Source organism: Leucoraja erinacea, chromosome 34 (assembly GCF_028641065.1).
Source record: "Leucoraja erinacea ecotype New England chromosome 34, Leri_hhj_1, whole genome shotgun sequence".
Lineage (NCBI taxonomy): Eukaryota > Metazoa > Chordata > Chondrichthyes > Rajiformes > Rajidae > Leucoraja > Leucoraja erinaceus.
Genome location: NC_073410.1, coordinates 14,115,883 through 14,137,139, shown reverse-complemented (window position 1 = coordinate 14,137,139; position 21,257 = coordinate 14,115,883). Strand labels below are relative to the sequence as shown.

The 21,257-nt window shown below is 49.8% G+C and overlaps 1 protein-coding gene across 1 annotated transcript in view; it reads left to right on the top strand.

Annotated features, from left to right (window-relative positions):
- ldb3a (LIM domain binding 3a) overlaps positions 1 to 21,257 on the top strand; it is a 135,281-nt gene that overhangs the window by 95,055 nt on the left and 18,969 nt on the right. The window contains exons 11-12 of the mRNA XM_055661564.1: positions 11,559 to 11,739; positions 16,971 to 17,099. Coding sequence (XP_055517539.1) covers positions 11,559 to 11,739; positions 16,971 to 17,099 — 310 coding nt within the window. The remainder of the gene's footprint in view (positions 1 to 11,558; positions 11,740 to 16,970; positions 17,100 to 21,257) is intronic.

The following is a 21,257-nucleotide window of genomic DNA, read 5'->3' as shown; positions in this document are numbered from 1 at the left end:
CATTTAACCATCGATTACTAATTTTTTTTTTGAAAATTGCCTGTGAAGCCACGATCCTCAGCCGTCATCGATGCGTGTATTTCTCCACCACTCTGCATCCACTCTCCATTTGCCAAGTCAATCGACATTTTAATGACTCTTCCGAGAATGGATTTTCAACAAAAACAAAACCTCTCAACATTTTCTGCGTGAAAGGAATTTTCAAATGGACTGGGCGCGAGGTGGCAACCTCTTGATTACATGGGAGGTGTGAAGGAGGGAGTGTAGACATGGGTCATTGTGTACACCAGCACACTCAGCATGACAAGGGCCCAGCTGGAGTATTCCTATCTGTCAGAGGCTTCCTCCACACTACAAGTCATGCGTGGTTTAACCGCTCCGTACATGACGTGGCTCTACACGTTGTTGACCCAATCCTCGGGAGCAGCGAGCTGGGTTGTGTGTCCAACGTAAGCCTGTGTTCTTCCCAATCTGTGACTGTGCCCTTTGCTTTGATGTTGTGTCGAGTCCGTGTGCACTTTACCTGTTTGCGCTGTGGTTTACTCTGCAAGGCCGCTCTCTGCACGTCAGCTTCTGAGAGTGGCTGCTTTGGAAGGTAGCTGGCTGACACCGCAACTCCCTAATCATTTGCCGGCGATTCTTGCCTTTGCTGAAGGCTCCACTTTAAGTAGGGAATGCGGTCGACTGGGCTTGTATTTGCTGGAATTTAGAAGGATGAGAGGGGATCTTATACAAACATATAAAACTCTTAGAGAATTGGACATGGTAGATGCAGGAAGAATGTTCCCGATGTTGGGGGAGTCCAGAACCAGGGGGTCATCGTTTAAGAATAAGGGGGAGGCCATTTAGGACTGAGATGATCAAAAACGTTTTCATCCCAGAAAGTTGTGAATCTGTGGAATTCTCTGCCACAGAAGGCAGTGGAGGCCAATTCACTGGATGTTTTCAAGAGAGAGTTAGATTTAGTTCTTAGGGGTAAGGGAATCAAGGGATATGGGGGAAAAAGCAGGAACGGGGTACTGATTTTGGATGATCAGCCATGATCATATTGAATGGTGGTGCTGGCTTGAAGGGCCGAATGGCCTACTCCTGCACCAATTTTCGATGCTTCTATTAGCAATCTGAGCAAGCAAGGCAGCTTTACCTTTCTGGGGCGAAAAGAAGGGTAGACCCAGTCCATCCCCCCCTGACTCTGGTCCAAGCCCACTCTTGTCTGAAGAAGAGTCTCGACCCGAAACATCACCCATCCCTTCTCCCCAGAGATGCTGCCTGTCCCGCTGAGCTACGCCAGCTTTTTGTGTCTATCTTCCGTTCTCGAAACTCTTTCTTCCAAGTTAAGTGAGAAGAATCGCCAACAGATAGATATTTACAAACTGAGGCAAATAGGAAGATTTAAATTGGCTGAAGTGTTAGATCCAACGAGCACTATTTAACCTTTGCCTCGAAGGTACACACAAAATGCTGGAGTAACTCAGCGGGACAGGCAGCGTCTCTGGAGAGAAGGAACGGGTGGAGTTTCGGATCGAAGAGAGTCTCGTCTCGAAATGTCACTCATTCCTTCTCTCCAGAGATGCTGCCTGTCCCGCTGAGTTACTCCAGCATTTTGTGTCAACCTTCGGTGTAAACCAGCACCTGCAGTTCCTTCCGACACATTTAATCTTGGCCTCATCGGAGTTATGCCCCTGTCCCACTTTGGAAACCTGAACGGAAACCTCTGGAGACTTTGTGCCCCACCCAATGTTTCCGTGCGGTTCCCCGAGGTTTTTGTCAGTCTCCCTACCTGCTTCCACTACCTGCAACCTCCGGCAACCACCTGCAACCTCCGGGAACCGCACGGAAACCTTGGGTGGGGCGCAAAGTCTGCAGAGGTTCCCGTTCAGGTTTCCTAAGTGGGACAGGGGCATTAGACACTAGTTGTGGGAGACAAGGAATGAAAGACGTGACGTGGGCCCAAGAGAGAGTCTAATGTAAAAATTAAGGGTGACAGAGTCGTGGGCAGAACGTTCTGCTGACTAGGAGAAACCTTGGTTGGAGTTAGTCTCTGGTTTGAGGGGTGAAGGGATGGGTTTGAGGATTGCAACCAAAGCCTTGGGCCTCCACTCCAGCCTCACGCATGTACAGCACTTCCTCCCTGCACTCACCCCATGCTTTTGCTCTTTCGCCACCTTCTCTGCACGATTTCTTTCTCTAGGCACGTTTTTCCTCCGCTCTCCGCAAATTCTGGCAGCTGCGACATTTGCCATGAGCTCTTCTGTAACAGCATGTGCATGCTCGGAGCCCGCCCTGTGTCTGTAACATTTGCAGTGATGCAACCCACTGATCCATCATCCCGCTCGGCGGTCTGGTGTGCATTAACACGCCAACCCTCGCCCCCCCTCCCAATGCCTGGGGGTCCTGATTTCTCTATGTTAAGACTGCAAGCAGACTCAGTTTAGATTAAAGAGCGGGCCTCGGCTAAAGCCCTCTGTGCGTGGGACCTGCCTCTAACTGCAGTGGCTGAGAAAGACAATATGGCTGTACCTGCCTCTAAAAGAGTTGTGAACTAAAATCAGCATGAAATCAGCTGTGATCTTATCGTTCTCACCTTTCCTTTCTCTTGTTTTTGTCTCTTCCCCTGCCGGCTTCTCTGGCCCATATATTCTGCCATCACTTGGGGGTCAGGGGTTATGGAGGAGAAGGCAGGAGCATGGGGTTAGGAGGGAGAGATAGATCAGCCACAATTGAATGGCGGTGTAGACTTGATGGGCCGAATGGTCCAATTCTGCTCCTATCACAGGTTCGGAGACACCCTTCTCTCCTTCTGTGGCGGGATGTGGAGAATGTTGTTATTCCCCAGTTATCTTGCCGTGGGGTGCAATGGGTTCAATGGGTTACAGCGGGGGCCCGACTGGCAGACTCAGCCAAACCTCCTGAACCACACCAGCCCCACTGCTACCTGGAGCAAACCATGCTTGGTGTGATAAGATGAAGGTTAAATAGGATCATTAAATATTGGTGAGCGAGTGATCAGCAAGTGTGTTTGACACCGCATTTATTCCCTGAGTGTGAACGTAACTGTTTACAAGCTGGAGCCAAAACCAATTGTGAAGTTCTCCAAAATCAGGAAAGTGGGGTCTCTTTTGGAGGTAGGCCTGTACTCGCTGGAGTTTGGAAGGATGAGGTGGGATCTCATTGCAACTTACCGAATGGTGAAAGGCCAAGACAGAGTGGATGTGGGGAGGATGTTTCCACTAGTGGGAGAGTCGAGGACCAGAGGCCACAGCCTCAGAATAAATGGACGTACCATTAGAATGGAGATGAGGAGGAATTTCTTTAGTGGTGAATCTGTGCAATTCAATGCCACAGACGGCTGTGGAGACCATCTTTGGGTGTTTTTAAAGTGTAGATTGATATTTCTAAGGCAGAGATTAATAGATTCTGTGGGTGTCAAATGTAATGGGGAGAGGGCAGGAAAATGGGGTTGAGAAGGAACAGCAGATCAGCTATGATTGCATGGTGGAATAGACGCGATGGGCTGAATGGCCTAATTCTGCTCCTCTGTCTTATGTTCTTAGAGGCCAGTCACAAAACACAACCAAGTCCCACTGTTCAGGGGTCTGGCCCTTTTTTAAATTGTTGAGGCACATATTCAGGCCCTCACTGATCAAGTGGCAGAGGGGAATGTCGGTACAAATGCTATGTTTAGTTTAGTTTCGAGATACAGCGTGCAATCAGGCACTTCAGCCAACCGAGTCCACGCCGACCAGCGATCACCCATTCACACTAGTTACATCCTGGACACTTGGGACAACTTTCAGAAGGCAATTAACCTACAAACCTGCACGTACTTTGGTATGTGGGAGGAAACCGGGGAGGTGACAGGGAGAACGTGCAAACTCCGTATAGACAGCACCCGTAGTCAGGATTGAACCGGGGTCTCTGGCACTGTAAGGCAGCAACTCTACTGCTGCGCCACCGTGCCGCCCCCAGTTATGGTTGTGTTTTGTGACGGGTATCGTGCAGAACTCGGAGGGTTATCTGACACAACTCGTTCATGAGTTTGTTGCAGTTTGATATTCCACGTCCAAGCTGGCCGTTCATTGAACTGCACAGAACCGCAAAGATGTCAGAGTCATGATAGTGGGTTTGTAGCTGGAAGTCAGCAGACCAGTAGGAATCAAAATGCAGGTTCAATGCAAATAATAATCTGTTTATTTAGTTGTTTCTTCTGTTGCCTGATCCAACCAGTTTAATGAGTAGAGAAGGCAGGTCAGCCTCCATGGATGGACTGGGATTGTCTCAGTCAGATGCTCTGAGCTCCAGGGTGATTGCTCCAGTGTTTGTGGTCTGCGCTGTGCAGTGGCTGGTTGTGTGTGTGTGTGTGTCCGTGTCTGGTTGCCCTGTGTCCCCATTGAAACCCTGTCTCCGTGCTAAAGCTGTTGCTAGAAGACGTCACCTCTTCACTCTGGGTCGCGGCCACAGTGCGATGCGAGACCTCCTCTCACCTCTGTATTAATCTGCAGCCGTCCTCCCAAAATCTGGAATCTGCTGATGGACTGAAGTGTCTCAAAATGGTCGGGCAAAATTGGTCGGTCTTGGGGTGGCGGAGGATATACGGGACGGTCTGAGTGAACGCCTGTAAGTCTGATGACCCTCCTGACCTCCGCCCAAGGCCAACGAAAAACCCAACGGACCATTTGAGGAGTCTTCTATTCGTGTGTTGCCTGGGAAATTGGTCAGCCTTGGGTAGTGGAGAAAGGAACGCCTTTCAAACTGAAGGGGTCTGATGTCCGTCCTCACCTCCGCCCAAGGCCAACCAAAAGCCCATTTGAGGGGCTCCTCTATTCTCCTGCCGCCACCAAGAATTCTAGCAACAGCCATTTGTTTTCTCCTGTTGTCTGTCCTCTGCAGTTGTCTCCTCAAAAGTCCGGTCACCTCGCCCCCTTCCCCCCCCCCCCTCACCCCCCCCCCCCCCCCCTACACTCCAGGTCCACCCCACATGCCCCACACACACGTGCATGTAGAGGGATTAGCAACAGGGGGGTGGGATGGATAGACATTGACCCAAAGGCCTAGATGCTGCTGGAAGCCTGAAGAAAAGTTGCCACCTCGCTACCTCACCTGGCTGTTGATCGGGTTTTTTTTTTGTCCCACAACAAATGTCGGCACCACAAAAATAAAGGCAGCCTAAAATACCATCGTTGGAGCGTGTGTTCTTTTGTGTGTCAGCTAATCACGTGCCTGCATGGGTCTGCAACTCCTCAGCACAAGTTCACCAACTTTATTTTGCTCCTTCAGGTTTTTCTTGAGTTTGTCTCTACTCGTCTCACTGCCATCCTCCGGCCTGCCGACCCAGGCGGCTCCACAGTTGTGTGTGTGTGTGTGTTGGCACGTCACTCCCCCACCCACAACTTGCACTGCTCGGCCTGCGGCACGGCCTCACTCCGCGCCCTGCTGCCACACGCCCCACCATCACGGAAAGGACACGAGTCTCCGGCGCCAAGAGGCCCCCAACGCTCGGCCGTGTATGAGTTCCGGCTCGTCTCCAGTGGCGGAGGGTCCGCTGTTGTTTGGCCAAGCTGGAGCCCAAAATGGAGGTCAGAAGTTCTTTACAAACGAGAGGCCCATTTGCCCCCTGTGACATGGAGGTGCATCATTTGAGGTCAGCAACTCTATTGAACTTACAAATCCTCAAGGCGTCTTGACTCTTGGACTTTTGAGGAGATGGGACCAAGGTCCCGCTGGGTTGTGGGGGTGCTGTTAGGCTTGCCCCACTTAGATCGTTTGCTACGGGGTGGCCACTGGGGGCAATCCAGTGTTCCAGCACCAGAGACCTTCCGTTGGTGGGCTCCATATTGCACTGTTGACTGGTTCAGGCCCCTGCACAAAGTAGCCTGAGCTGGCAGCGGTACAGACGTGGGTGGGAGAGTGTGTGTGTTGTACCATCCCTCCAACCACAGCGGTGGGAGGAAGGGACATCATCTTCTCCGTTGGCCACCTAGGCTGGCACCAGTGTCGACGGACCTGGTCAATACTGTGCTGGAAGAATATTGATTCCGACATTGCCATCTGATGCACTCAAGCATTTGGTGAACAATATCTGTTGCATTGTGGCAGGCCAGGGTGAAGCTGGAGGTCCAGCTAACTCAGTACTTTGACCAACCACTGGGAGGTTGCCAGAGGTTCTAGTCCATCCTTGCTGTGCGAGCTTGCGGAGATAGTCGCTGCCTTCTCAATCATTCCAACCAGGCATGAGTCTTCACCTCTCCCCAGCGGGGAAGGTCATGTGGTTCATCGACCGGGAGCCCAGAGGCAGCTGTCTGTTTCTATCTTCATGAAACCTCCTGTGACTCCGGTCAACCTCTGTGTAAAACGGAGATTCCTCGCTCTTCATCTGTTGTATCGTGGACGGGGCGCGGCCTGCTGCCGCCAATCAGGAATCACAGCCAGACACTCAGGCTTGTTTATGAGCAGCCTGGCTCTTCAGGAGTTTCTGTTTTGTAATTCTGGTTGCACTGCCTCTAGTCCCTTCAGCCTCCTTCTCCCTGCTATCCCCCGAGCCTGCAGAAAACAGGTGATGCACAGGCGTTGTGCCGTGTGTGTCTTTACCTGTCCCTCTCTGCCTTCCTCTCTTTTTCATCCCCTCACTATCTTCCCCTATCTCTCTCTCTCTCTCTACCGCCCTCTACCTCGCTCTCTCTCTCTACCTCTCTCTATCTCTGCTCTTCCTCTCTAACCTCAATTCCGACCTCTCTCACCACATCCCCCTCTTCCTTCCTATTTCTACCCCCCTCTCTACCTCTATGTCTCTCCCGCCATCTCTACCTCCCTATCTCCATTTCTGTCTCTACCTCTCTCTACCTCCCTTCCTCCCACTATTGTCTACCTCCCTCACCATCTCTCTTGCTACCTCATCCTTTCTGCCTTCCTCTTTCCCTACCTTCCTCTCTCTATTTTTACCAGTCGCCCTCTCTACCACTCTCTCCATCTCTACCCCATCGTCTCTCCCTAGCCCCCATTTGTATTTCCCCTTCTGTTCTCACTCTCTTTATTTCAGACGGGTCACTGCCAGTGTGAGCTGTGCAGTGTCAGTGATTCACGCCACTGTGGCTCCACTCACAAGAGAATCGACCTCTGTCTCTACCTCCATTTTACTTCCAGGGATGGCGTTTGGAGCAGCATTTGATTTGCATCTTATGTCTAATCATAACAATAATGACATAATTTACAATATATATTTTGTGGATGAGATAAATCTCACTGGTACTGCAGGTGAAGCACAATATCAGATGTGCACTGAGGGAGAAGTGCCATCTCGTGTGTACCATGGCCAAGGTGCCATCTCACGTGCGTGTAGTGTTGATGAGGTGCCATCTCATGTGTGTGTACCATGGGTGAGGTGCCATCTTGAGTGTACTGAGGGTGAGGTGCCATCTTGAGTGTACTCAGGGTGAGGTGCCATCTTGAGTGTACTCAGGGTGAGGTGCCATCTTGAGTGTACTGAGGGTGAGGTGCCATCTTGTGTGTACTGAGGGTGAGGTGCCATCTTGTGTGTACCATGGGCGAGGTGCCATCTTGTGTGTACTGAGTGTGAGGTGCCATGTTGTGTATAGGGTGATTTCACGAAAGGTCACTGGAGCGTAGATCCGCACCCACGTGACCGAAAATCTCAACTGGAGTACATGCTATACATCCGGTACATGTTAGTGAATGGGAAAACACGCACTTTCCCATCCGTTAAAAACATAGAAAACGGCCAGTTTTTGAGCTGAAATTTTCTGTGCTAGTCAGGGTGACCGTGAAGCACAGCGACCTAAATTTTCAGGCAAAAAAAAAGATAGAAAGTAAGGTAATTACAAGAGGGAACTGAAGGTGGAAAAACAGACATTTGCCGTGGAGATTTAAAGATCCAAAATATCGAGAATTATCGCGTTTGCTCGCTGAATTTCATCAAAAGTAAGGCATTCTTAACTTATTTTTGATGAAATTGAGCGAGCAAACGCGATAATAATGCCTTACCTTTGATGAAATTCAGCGAGCAAACGCGATAATTCCCGATATTTTGGATGTTTAAATCTCCACGGCAAATGTCTGCTAAGCACTTCCGCTGTTTTTCCGCTGTGTGTAGGATAGAACTAGTATGCAGGTGATCGATGGTAGGCACAGACTCTGTGGGCCGAAGGGCCTGTTTCCATCCCTGAAGTAAACTAGCTGGTGAAGAGAGGACGGCCAGTGTTAAATCATGCAGATTTATCTGAAGACTATGTGTTGCTATGGAGAGTTCTGGAGATGTGAAGATTGTTCTGATTTTGGCCCACAGTCAGAGTGTAGTTTAGTTTCATTTGGTTTAGTCCTATCAAGTCAGTGATGTGGTGATCTTGCCTTGACTTCACTCCCCACAAACGTCCCTTGTTGTCTGGGCTTTGACAGAGCACCTTGTTAAAGTCAGCAAGAAGTCATGAGACGCAGAGCGAAGACAAACGATACCCCAGTGAAGGTTCATGAAAGACCGGGTGAATAGTATATTCCTGGGTGGTGTCTCTGGTAAAGCAGTGGTCACGGAGACCGATGGATGTGAGGTGGGTCGGAGGCAAAGGTTTGATCACGGGTGCCATGCTATGGTGTTGCTGACTCGGGACGCTGGGCTGCAGCGGCCCACTGTGGACAATGACCTGGCCTGTGATAGTCAGTGTGATGTTTGGTGGACTGTGTGGGGTGGGAGGACCCGTTGCTCCTCCCGTGCAGTAGATGGAGCTCCACAGGACAAAGGGTGATGTCTTGTAGCGAGCAAGATAGACCACTCGACGAAAAATGCGTAGTACGGTCATGGGCAGATTCATGGGGAATTGTCGACCCCATTTCCGTAACCGGCTTCCATCTCCGCACCAAAGATCCCGTAGCGGAGCAAAGATACTACTGCGGAGACGGAAGCCGGTTACGGAAACATCCTCGTAAAAATAAAAGTTATTTGGGAAAGATCGTCTCATTTTCAGATTTATGAAGACGAACTGTTCCCCCGTAACGCTGATTACACTGCGAGTCGGGTCGGGCCGGGTTACTGAAATGGATGAAATAAAGGCCCACGTTCCGCTCCGTTGCGTACTACATGTCGGCCCATTGCATTTAGAAGGAATGGTAATCTGGCTCCGCTATAGGATCTTTGGTTTATTCTCCGTGTGCAGCCATTTTGAGTTGTCTTGCTGCGAGCAGAGCATTGACGTAATGTGATAAAGATTTCTGTTGTGCCTTGAAGACCCTCAAGTACTTGTGCAGACCTAGAAGACGAACACTAAAGTCAGTTCATCACCGTTGTGTTCTTCCTTCACAAGGAGCTTTTATTCCATTTGTTCCAGAGAGGGGAAAAGATCAAGACTGCCACAGGCAGTTTGCAATCAACAATCAAACCGTTATCAAATGACAATGTTGTCAACCTTACCTACAATGCACTCATCCACCCCTCCCCCACAGACGATGGAAATCTGAAACAAAATGCTGGAAACACTCGGCAGGACAGGCAGCATCTGTGAATAGAGAGTTCAGTTCAGTTAAGTTTATTGTCATGTGTACCAATGTACAGTGAAAAGCTTTAGTTGCGTGCTAACCAGTCAGTGGAAAGACTACATGATTACAATCGAGCCGTCCGCAGTGTACAGATACATGATAAGGGGAATTACGTGAATAACTCCAGTAAGGTCCAATCAAAGAGAGTCTGCAGGTCTTCAATGAGGTGGACAGTAGCTCAGAACTGCTCTCTAGTTGTTGGTAGGATGGTTCAGTTGCCTGATAACAGCTGAGAAGAAAGACACAAAGTTTTAGAAACACTCAGCGGGTCAGTCAGCGTCTGTGGAGAGAGTAATCATGCTCCAGCGTCAATGCTAATATTTTCCTGGCTCTTTCTGTTGAGATTGTGGGCTGCTGCCGATTCCATGACCTTTAATGGTCAGTAAACCAGGCCCAGTGTCAGTGACAGGTAACCGAGGTGGTGGTGGGGAGGGGGAGACATTCAGCTCCAGGCTGGGTGCTGGGCAATGCCGGTGGAGAGGCCCTCTGCTGGCTGGCCACAGTATTACTGGCACTGTGGCCAACCTCACCTCCACCTGTCCAAGGTGACCATCTTGGACGATGCCTCAGAAGACATCAACCCACCAAAGTCTGCCTTGGACCCCTGAAACACTCTGACGAGGGTTTTATCCAAACACTTTGCTTTTGACAAACTGCGATCCGTCTTAATACTTATCTGACATGAAATGTCAGCTCTGTTTCTCTTCCCACAGATGCGGCCTGACCTGCTGAGAATGTGCAGCCTTTTCTGCTTATATTTTAGTGTTTCAGCATCTGTGTTTTATTCTGACTTTTCTATGTTTTACTGATGACAATGCCTTAATTGCAGGGTCCTTTATCTGTGAGAGTCCACACACCTTAGTGTGTGGGGATCGCTGGTCGGCACGGACTCGGTGGGCCGAAGGGCCTGTTTCCGCGCTGTGTATCTCCAAACTAAACTAGCGTAAAAAAAATCCTCCGGCATGTTATTCTAAGCTCTCCGAGTTCCTGACTGCCGGAGCTGGGCCCTCTCCGGTCTCTGGTCTGGATCAGGGATTGGGAATGCCGGGAGTGGGGAATACCTGTAGCCTGTGTGATCCGCTCTGCCAAGGTTTAGCTTTGCTCAGTGATGCTTTTCCAGCCAGATTGAGAATTAACCAGGTATGTTAACGTCCCAGAGACGCCTACACAACGGCAGCTAGGAGCGCTGGCACGCTGAACAGTCTCTGTACAACTTCAAAATAATCCTCTTCACAAAACCCAAAGCATCCTGTGGCTTTATGGCCCTTCATCACCAGGAGTGGCCATACACTTCCGTTGTCGTCAGAACTGGATAGGAAACGTGCAGAGGGATATAGGATATAGGAGCAAAATTAGGCCATTTGGCCCATCGATTCTGCTCCGCCATTCGATCAGGGCCGATCTAACTTTCCCTCTCAACCCCATTCTCCTGCCTTCTCCCCATAACCTTTGACCCCCTTCCTCACACAGAGCCTGTCACTCTCCGCTTATACGACTTGGCCTCCACATCCGTCTGTGGCAATGAATCAATTCAACAGATTCACTACCCTCTGGCTAAAGAAATTCCTCCTCATGTGGGTCAAACGCAGGCAAATGGGGACCGGGGTAAATGGGCATGTTGGTCAGCATGGAGTAGTTGGGCCGAAGGGCCTGATTCATGCTGTATGACTCAAGGGTGCCTGCCCTTCAGCCCAGGCCTGTTATGTGTAGGAAGGAACTGCAAATGCTGGTTTAAACCTAAGATAGACACAAACTACTGGAATAACGCAGTGGGTCAGGAACCTCTTTGGAGAAAAGGAATAGTTGCTGTTTCAGGTCTGAAGAAGGGTTTCGGGCCAAAGCGTCACCTATTCCTTCTCTCCAGAGATGCTGCCTGGCCGGCTGAGTACCTCCAGCATTATGTGTCTATCTAGAGCGTGTTGGTGTGAGATGCCCAGTCTATGTTGCTGTTGCTGTGGTGTCCAGCTGGCCCTGGTTCTGGGTGGGTTGTGTGGGTATCAGGCTGGGCTAACCATGTGCTTTTCCTTCCGCGCTTGGGACCAGTCCCATTGAGCATGTGCAGACCGCCTGGCCGGCGACCAGCTCCGCCCACCCGGCCCCTCCCCCCGCTCCGGCCGGCCAACCCGCTCTCGCTAACCCCATGATGTCGCCGCCCGCCGCTGCCAATCAGGATGGTGCCGCCTCGCCCGCTCGCCTCAGGTATTAGATGCTTAAAAGAGCTTGGTAGAGCTGGGTGCAGCTTGGTAGAGCATGGTAGAGCATGGTGGCGCGATTGCTGGTGTGCATGTCAGCTAACCCCTTGCTCGCGGTGGGGTGGGCCGATGCAACATCTGTGTAGATATGGGGTGCCCAGGGTATTTGGGAAGGGCACGCCCATTGGGGAATGGATCTGCCACACAGCGTTGACCCAAGGTTGCCCACTTCCATTTGGCGAGTTAGAGTGGTGTACATGGAGCCAACGGAAGGGAGCTTTCCATCTCCTAGGCCCTACACTCATCCCTGGAACACCTGGATAATAGAGACACCTATGCAAGGCGTGGGCAAGACAAAGCGTAACATGGACATGGGAGTGTAGTGCAGGTGTGGTGGAGTTGCTGCCTCACGGCGCCAGAGACCCTGGTTCGATCCTGACCACGGGTGCTGCCTGTACTGAGTTTGTACGTTCTCCCCGGGACCACGTGGGTTTTCGCCAGGTGCTCTGGCTTCCTCCCGCTCTCCAAAGACGTGCAGGTTTGTAGGTTAATTGGCTTCGGTAAAATTGGGGAGGAATTGCAGATGCTCGTTTACCAACTAAAGGACACAAAATGCTGGAATAACTCAGCGGGTCAGGCAGCATCTCTAAGGAACATGGATAGGCGACATTTCATGTTGGGACCCTTCTTCAGAATGATTGCAGTGGGCGAGGGGGGGAAGAAAGGTGGTAGAGAGGAGAGGCAGGACAAAGCCTGGCAGGTAATAGGTGAACACAGGTGAGGGGGGGGAGGGTTTCGAAAGGTAGCTGGTTGTAGTCGGGTTATTTTGGGGAAGCCTTGTGTCTGCCCCGCTGCATAAACCCAGCCGGGGAAAGATGAATGAATACGATTATTGGCCAAGCATGTTCACATACAAGGAATTTGCCTTGGTGCTCCGCTCACAAGTAACAATTAATAATGACACATAAAACATTAAACATTAATAATAAAAACATTATAGTTTAAACTTGTGAATGAAATAAAATACCAGAGCAAAAGGGGGCTACAGACTTCTGGATATTGAGTAGAGCTACTAATATGCTGTGTTTTGATTAAATATCCTGACTGTTTCTCCCCAAAGATCTATTTTCTCTTCTGCAGCTTGCACTGATAGTTTGTAATACTCTGCTTTGCTTGAGTAACCCAGAACTAATCCTTCTGCCTCTTCTCACTTTGTTTCAGCCGTGTATCCGTTCCTGTCCTCCCTTCCCCGGTTATTCCATGCCTCCGATATTCCCAGCCGCACCTTCCCTTCCAATTCCCCCTCCTCTCTTTCAGCAACCGTTTTATCTCAGTTGGTGCGATATTCCCCAACCGCGCGGTATGCAAACTCTTCACCTACTGTATTTAAACCTGCCTTTGGTCTTCACAGCTTCAGTGGAAACGCCACACTCTTCCCCCCCTCCCTTCCCCCCCTTCACACAGAGAGTGGTGAATCTCTGGAACTCTCTGCCAGAGAGGGTAGTTGAGGGCGTTAGATGTGGCCCTTGTGGCCAAGGGGATCAGGGGGTATGGAGAGAAGGCAGGTACGGGATACTGAGTTGGATGATCAGCCATGATCATATTGAATGGCGGTGCAGGCTCGAATGGTCGAATGGCCTACTCCTGCACCTAATTTCTATGTTTCTTCTCCGTCCTAATATTACTCAATGGGAACCGACTGATCCAATGTATTTTGTCGATGCTGTTTTTGATACAAATACATCTACTGATGCTCCTGAACACATCAACAGTGATGTAACCTGGGGTCCATTGGGTGTTTCGGGTCTTTCAACATCAGACACCCTCACCCAGGCGACCCAGCCGTGGTTGATCAGACCACGACTTGTGTTCAGGTGGAATTCGCTCCTCCCCATGGACCTCCTCTCCTGATCCAGAGTCATCTCGAGGCCTTCTCCGCTGCCTCTGTGGTGTTCCTGATGGCCTTTCTCCTCGCCACTCCGTTTATGCCCAGTGCACTCAAGGCTTTGTAGAGCGATTGCCCTGCAAAACCTCTGCACCCTGCCTCCATCCTTTGATGCCCCACTTTATCAAATTGTCCGCATCCTACCGGCTTATGGGCAAAGCTGGCAGTGCAACTATGCCTCGAGCAAGCGTAATCTCTGTAATAACTCTGCAATAATATTGTTGACTATGGGGGAGTTGAGGGGATTTTTGGGAGAATGAGATGGGGTTAGTGTAGGGTTAATGGATGTGGCTGCTGGATGGTTGGCACAGACTTGGCAAAGAAAACCATCTTCTCGCGTGTTGACATGGCAGCGCTGCTAGTAGAGCGACCGCCTCAGAGCTCCAGAGACCAGGGTTCAATCCCCGCCTTGGGCGCTGTCTGGGTGGAGTTTGCATGTTGTCCATGTGGCCGTGAGAGCTTCCAGTGGGTCCTCTGGTTTTCTCCAACGTCCCAGAGAGACGTTGGAGAACGTCTCGCCTCGCCTTTATAAACTGCGCCGTTCCCAATTCAATGAAGTGTTCTGCTCAAATCCAGTAATGAGTAGGAAGGAACTGCAGATGCTGCTTTACACCATGTATAGACACAAAATGCTGGAGGCATGTTGTCACAGGCAGCATCCCTGGAGAAAAGGAACAGGTAGCATTTTGGGCTAGGACCCTTCTTCAGACTCTAGAACTGTATGTAGAGTCTAAGAAGTGTCTCGACTCGAAACATCACCTATTGCATTTCTCCGTAGATGCTGCCTGACCCGCTGAGTTACTCCACATTTTGTGCTGTATGTAGTTTTCTTGAGGTGGTTACAAGGACATGCAGCAAAAACAGAAGTCTTAACTGGTGGTGGGGTGGAAGCTGGGAGATCAGCAACACCAGCTGGTCCCTCGGAAGATGCAGGGAGAGTGGTGCCACACAGACCAGGGTGGGTCTGCTCTGACCGTCCGTCTGTGCTGGGTTGGCGACCTTGGTTGATGTAGCTTGTAGTGCGCAACATCTGGCGAGGCACTGGGGAGCAACATCTGCTCGGCAATCCAGGGCTGGTCACTGGCTTACATCAGCTGGTTAGTACCTCTGGGCCAGTCTGCTGTGCAACATCTGGGGAGCACCCATTGGTGAGTCCCTGGGGTACCACATCTGGCGGGCAACTGTAGGTGAGTCCCTTGGGTTCAACATCTGTAGATCACCCATTGGTAAACCCCCTATCCCACTGTACGAGGTCATTCAAGAGTTCTCCCGTGTTTTCCCCTGGTCCGTAGGAGTTTGTGGATGCCACGTAGCGGCTCGTAATGCTAACGGTAGGTACTCGGGAAATCCGGTAAACTCGTGACATTTTTTCATGCAAAAAAATGTCCACGAGTAAAAAAATCCTTGTGATGAAACATCCAACTCCTACGGACCTGCTATGGACATTCTCCGAGTTTGAATCGGGGGGAAAACTCAGGAGAACTCTTGAATTTCCTCGACAGGGGCTTAAGTCATGGTGATACAACATCTGGTTGGCACCCATTGATATTTCACTGAGGTATATCTGCAGCCCGTTGGGGAGTCCCTGGAGTAGAACATCTGGTGAGCGCCCATTGGTGAATTGTGGGGTTGCAACATCTGGGGAGTACCCCTCAGTGAGTCATGGGGTACAACTTCCAGTGGGCACCCATTGGTGAGCCCCTGGGGCACAATATCTGGTGGGCACCACCGCGCGGACGAGCAGAACCATCAGAGCCGGGTGCTTCTGCCCGCTGACCTCTGCCGGCTGTGAGAGTGGGTGGACATCTCCTTGACCAAACGCCATGGCATCCCTCGTAGTCTGAGTTCATCGGTAAGGAGATGCTTCTGAAGCTTAGGCCGGAGAGTCACCAACGCCAGCAAACGTCAGCAGAGAACTGACCCAAACTGGCGAAAGTAACCCGATCATCTCCTTTATATCGGCAAGACCAAGCGCAGACTGGGCAATCATTTCGCTGAACACCTCTGTCCAGTCTGCCTTAGCCTATGTGATCTCCTGGTTGCTAAACACTTTAACTCAAGGGTTCCCAACCTGGGGAGTAAATTTCGTCTACCCAGGGGGTCAATTTGTTGATTTAGGGTTTGTACATATTTTTTCTCATTGACTGAGACTGTGTTTGGTTCTGGTATACTGGTATCTGTTCATCGTTAGTTGTTCATGAATAAGTGAAATGACATTGTTATGTGCTATTAAATTTGCCAGGGGTGAACAGGACCAAAAAGGTTGGGAACCCCCCTGCTTTAACTCTCCCTCCCATTCCCACACTAACCTTTCTGTTCTGGGCCTCCTCCACTGTCAGAGTGAAGCCAAACGCAAAAGGGCATTTGCAACAGCACCTCATATATCACTTGGGCAGCTCACACCCCAGCGGTATGAATGTCGATTTCTCTAGCTTAAAGTAAACCTTGCTTTCAATAGACAATAGACAATAGGTGCAGGAGTAGGCCATTCGGCCCTTCGAGGCAGCACCGCCATTCAATGTGATCATGGCTGATCATCCCCAATCAGTACCCCATTCCTGCCTTCTCCCCATATCCCTTGTCTCCGCTATTTTTAAGAGCCCTATTTAGCTCTCTTGAAAGCATCCAGAGAACCTGCCTCCACCGCCCTCTGAGGCAGAGAATTCCACACTCACCACTCTCTGTGAGAAAAAGTGTTTCCTCGTCTCCGTTCTAAATGGCTTACTCCTTATTCTTAAACTGTGGCCCCTGGTTCTGGACTCCCCCAACATCGGGAACCTGCTTCTGCCTCTAGTGTGTCCAAGCCCTTAACAATCTTATATGTTTCAATGAGATGCCCTCTCATCCTTCTAAACTCCAGAGTGTACAAGCCCAGCTGCTCCATTCTCTCAGCACATGACAGTCCCGCCATCCCGGGAATGAACCTTGTAAATCTACGCTGCACTTCCTGTATAGCAAGAATGTCCTTTCCCTCTCTCTCCATCCCTCCCCCACCTGAGTCACCGTACTAGCTTCAGTGTCTATGACCATTGTGAGCTCCACCTTCCTTGATCATCATTACATTTTGCATATCTTCCATTCATTTGTTCCACATCTCTCTATATCACCGTCTCTATCTCTCGTTTCCCTCTCCCCTGACCCTCAGTCTGAAGAAGGGGGGCTTCGACCCGAAACGCCACCTAATCCTTCTCTCTGGAGGAGCTGCCTGACCCGCTGAGTTACTGCAGCTCATTGTGTTTATCTTCTGTAGTCTTTGTAATACATGTGTTTCTCTAACGTTCTTCTCGGAGTAGATCCGATGTCAAGCCACCCAAACCAAGGACTGCTTTAGAGGCGATTTGCATCACTCCTCTTTTCAACGCGTCCTATTTGCCCCAACGAACCCGACCTAGTGCCGTTCCCCTGGGAAAGGCCAAGATGAGGTACCATAACTCAGTGGAAACTAATCCAGCAAAGGGCCACATGTGCAGAGCATATACGGATACACATGGATTAATAACTGGACAACAAGCCCTGGCAATAGTTGAACTGTTCATCCTGACTTCTGTCCGGAATGAATATTAGCGTGTGTTAAGATATGAATTGGTGTGTTGCAGATATATTGCAGTTTCTCAGGCAGAAGATGAACCTGTTCCTCTGTCTCTCCAGTCTTAGTTTAGTTTAGAGGTACAGTGCAGAAACGGCTCCTTCAGTCCACTGAGTCCGAAGCTGACCAGTGATCCCCATTCACTAGCACAGTGGTTCCCAACCTTTTTTAGCTTATGGCCCCCTTGAGATATTTAATTTTTCTGTGCCCCCCCCCCGACATTATTAGCGGAAAAAATATTATAATACCTTCCATAAAAATATCAGTGTCTATTAATTGCACTTATATTCTCTTTTATTCTATTCCACAAACATCAAAAATATTTCAACGACATAGATTTAAATTTATTAGAACTGAGTTTTAGGAGGCAACAGGATGTGTGGCTCAGTGGCCCCCTTCATTGAACCTGTGGCCCCCTAAATCCCAAAGTGTTTTGGTGGCCCCCCCTGAAATTTGCCATAGCCCTTTTGGGGTTGGGAATCACTGCACTAGCACACTCCTACACACTAGAAACAATTTACAATTCTTACCAAAGCCAATTAACCTACACACGTTTTTGGAGTGTGGGAGGAAACCGGAAGGAATCAGAAGTCGTCAGGATCGAACCTGGGTCTCTCTGGCGCTGTAAGGCAGCAACTCTACCGCTGTGCCATCCTGCCGCCCAATACAACACTGTTCCCACCTGCTCCCTCCGTGTGAGTTATGTTCTAATAATTCAGAGCTGGCCTCTGAGCCAAGAGTTTGTGGATTCCAGACTCCATGCCGAGAGAACTGAGCACAAAATCCTGGCTGATCCACAAGTCCAGTACCAAAGCGTTTAAGAAGGAACTGCAGATGCTGGAAAATCGAAGGTAGACAAAAGTGCTGGAGAAGCTCAGCGGGTGCAGCAGCATCTATGGAGCGAAGGAAATAGGCAACGTTTCGTGCCGAAACGTTGCCTATTTCCTTCGCTCCATAGATGCTGCTGCACCCGCTGAGTTTCTCCAGCACTTTTGTCTACCTTCAGTACCAAAGTGTGTTGTTGCAAGAGAGGTGGAACTTAGCTCACATCTGCCCTCTAGAGGCCATTGACGATCCCAAGGCACCACTGAGCTAGTTGTCAGACTTTAGTCACAGAGTGATACAGCAGGGAAACAGGCCCTTCAGCCCAACTTGCCCACACCAGCCAACATGTCCCATCTATACTAGTCCCTCCTGCCTGCTTTTGGCCCATAGACTTCTAAACCTATCCTATCCATGTACCTGTCTAAATGTTTCTTAACCAGGTGATAGTCCCTGCCTTAACTACTTCCTATGTCAGCTATTTCCATAATCCCACAACTCTTTGTATGAAAAAGTTACCCCTCAGGTTCCTATTTTAGTCTTTAGACTCTAGAGTTACAGCGCAGAAAAAGACTCTTCGGCCCACCGAGTCCGTCCCGACCAATGATCACCCCGCACACTGGCACTATCCTACACACTAGGAACAATTTACAATTTTACCGAAGCCAATTAACCTACAAACCAGCACGTCTTTGGAGCGTGGGAGGAAACCGGAGCACCCGGAGAAAACCCACGCGGTCAGGGGGAGAACGTACATGCTCCGTACAGACAAGCGCCTGTAGTCAGGATCGAACCCGGGTCTCTGGTGCTGTAAGGCAGCAACTCTCCCCCTGTATCACCCGTTGTCCTCCATATCCTGGCCCAATAGTTATCCCACAGGCAACACCTTAACACTAGCGATCTGCCCCGTAGCTCACTTTTTGTTGGAAGTCGGCGAGCTTCATACATACGAGTGGCTGTACAGTTGCTGGAAAGATGACGTGGCATCTCCTGAGTTTGCAGAAGGCGCTAAAGTAAAGCAGTGTTGAGATGTGAGAAGGCAGAGTGGGATAAGTGGTCCTTTGTTCCTGTGCTGTGAGGAGCCTGCTCCCCCCCTTCATGAGTGTGGTGTCAGGGGTAGTGTTGGAGGGAGAGATACTGGGGCCAGAGCCTGCGATGTGTATACAGGGACTGCACTCGGTCACCTGATGGTCTGATACTCTTGTTCACCACGAGCAGGCTCTCTGGGTTTGGAACTGGGACGTTGGGCTCGCAGCAGGTAGTGCTGCTGCCTCGCAGCGCCAGTGACTCAGGTTCAATCCCAAATGAAGCCAGAAGCTCTCAGCTGCGAAGTGTTCAGTGAGTTATATCTGCAACACCAGACGGTTGTAAATAACAAATTTATTACGACAGGATAGAATTTTATTCATCCCCGCATTCTTTGGGGAAATTTGTCTGCCAACAGTCATAACACACAATAAGGTACACGAAAACTTGAAATTAAAATGTAATTAAAAGTGAATTGAGCGATATCTGACCTGGGGTGATAATGTTAATAGGTTTTTTAGAATGAATCCTCGCTTGGAGTTGGGTCTGCCACGATAAACGTTCCATGTATACCCTCCCCATGTGGACAGCATGAAGAAAGCTTCTGCCTCCCCCACCCTCTTCACCCCACTCATGCCTAATATGCAGCTGTGACGACCAGTTACCAACTAGCTTCACCTCTCCCACCGTGGGGTTTCTCTGGCCTTTGTTTCAACGCGATGGCAATTTACAAAGATAATTTTAATATTTTAATAATAATCGCTCTTTTCTTAATTGGCGGTTGCACTAATCAATGTGGAATCGGCTTTTACTGCAACTGATGAATCTCCAGGGAGTGCTGAAGCCGTCTCTCTGAGCGCTACTTTCAACAGGCAGGCAGATGCTAACCTTTCCCCACGTTCTTTCTCCAAGACCATGTTTCTCTTTATTAAGATAGAATTTCTAGGTCTGTGATTGAATCTCAGCCCAATGCAAGACCATCTCTTCTGGGGGTTGGCATTGTGTTGGGCCACTGACCTTTCGCCCCTGGGACAGAGTTCCCTGTCAGAAGAGTAGGCATAATGTGTAGGAAGGAACTGCAAATGCTGGTTTTAACCGAAGATAGACTGGAGTAACTCAGCAGGGCAGGCCCGAAAAGGTCACCCATTCCTTCTCTCCAGAGACGCTGCCTGTCCCGCTGAGTTACTCCAGCTTTTTGTGTCTGTCTTCTTTTTAGAAGAGTAGACACTTTGCTTTGACCAGGGTACTGGGCATCTCCAGTTAGGGTCATGTAACAGTGGTTGACATGGTCAGATAGATACAGCTTTGCCACCGATTTTCCAGCAACTGGTGATCCGGCCCCACTTTAATCCAGAGAACTTAATCCGAGGCTGACTTTGCGGGTCAGTGTCTCTGAGGCAGTGACCTCTGTTGGTCCGGCAAAACGGAGAATCCACAAAGGCTCTGGAACCAAGCACACCATGAACTGGAGAATCGGTGGTGGACCCGTGATCGCATTTGTGCCACTGTATTTAGAAATATTAACATGTTGTTCATTTGACATGCAGGTTCATCCTCAGCACAGGCAGACAAGTAAGTCAAGATGCTTATGGATAGCAAGGGTAAAAGTCCAAAAATGAATGTCCCCGCTTACATTTCAGAAACTGTAGTGCTCTACACTGTAAGCATAGAATTGAGTATGATCTGATTAGATTCTAGATTAGTACGGGTGTCAGGGGTCGTAGGGCAAAGACAGGGGTGCGTGGATGAGAGGGAAGGATAGATCAGCCATGATTGAATGGCAGATTCAATTTGATGGGCTGAATGGCCTAATTCTGCTCCTATCACTGATGACCTTATCTATGACCTAGGAATAAGGAGTAAGCCATTTAGAACAGGAAACACTTTTTCTCACAGAGAGTGGTGAGTCTGTGGAATTCTCTGCCTCAGAAGGCGGTGGAGGCAGGTTCTCTGGATGCTTTCAAGAGAGGGCTCTTAAAAATATCGGGGGATATGTCGGGGGATATGGGGAGAAGGCAGGAACGGAGCTTCGGGATGATCAGCCATGATCACATTGAATGGCCTTGTACTGGCTCGAAGGGCCGAATGGCCTACTCGTGCACCTATTGTCTATTGCCATTGGGGCAAATTTTGTATAATTTTGATC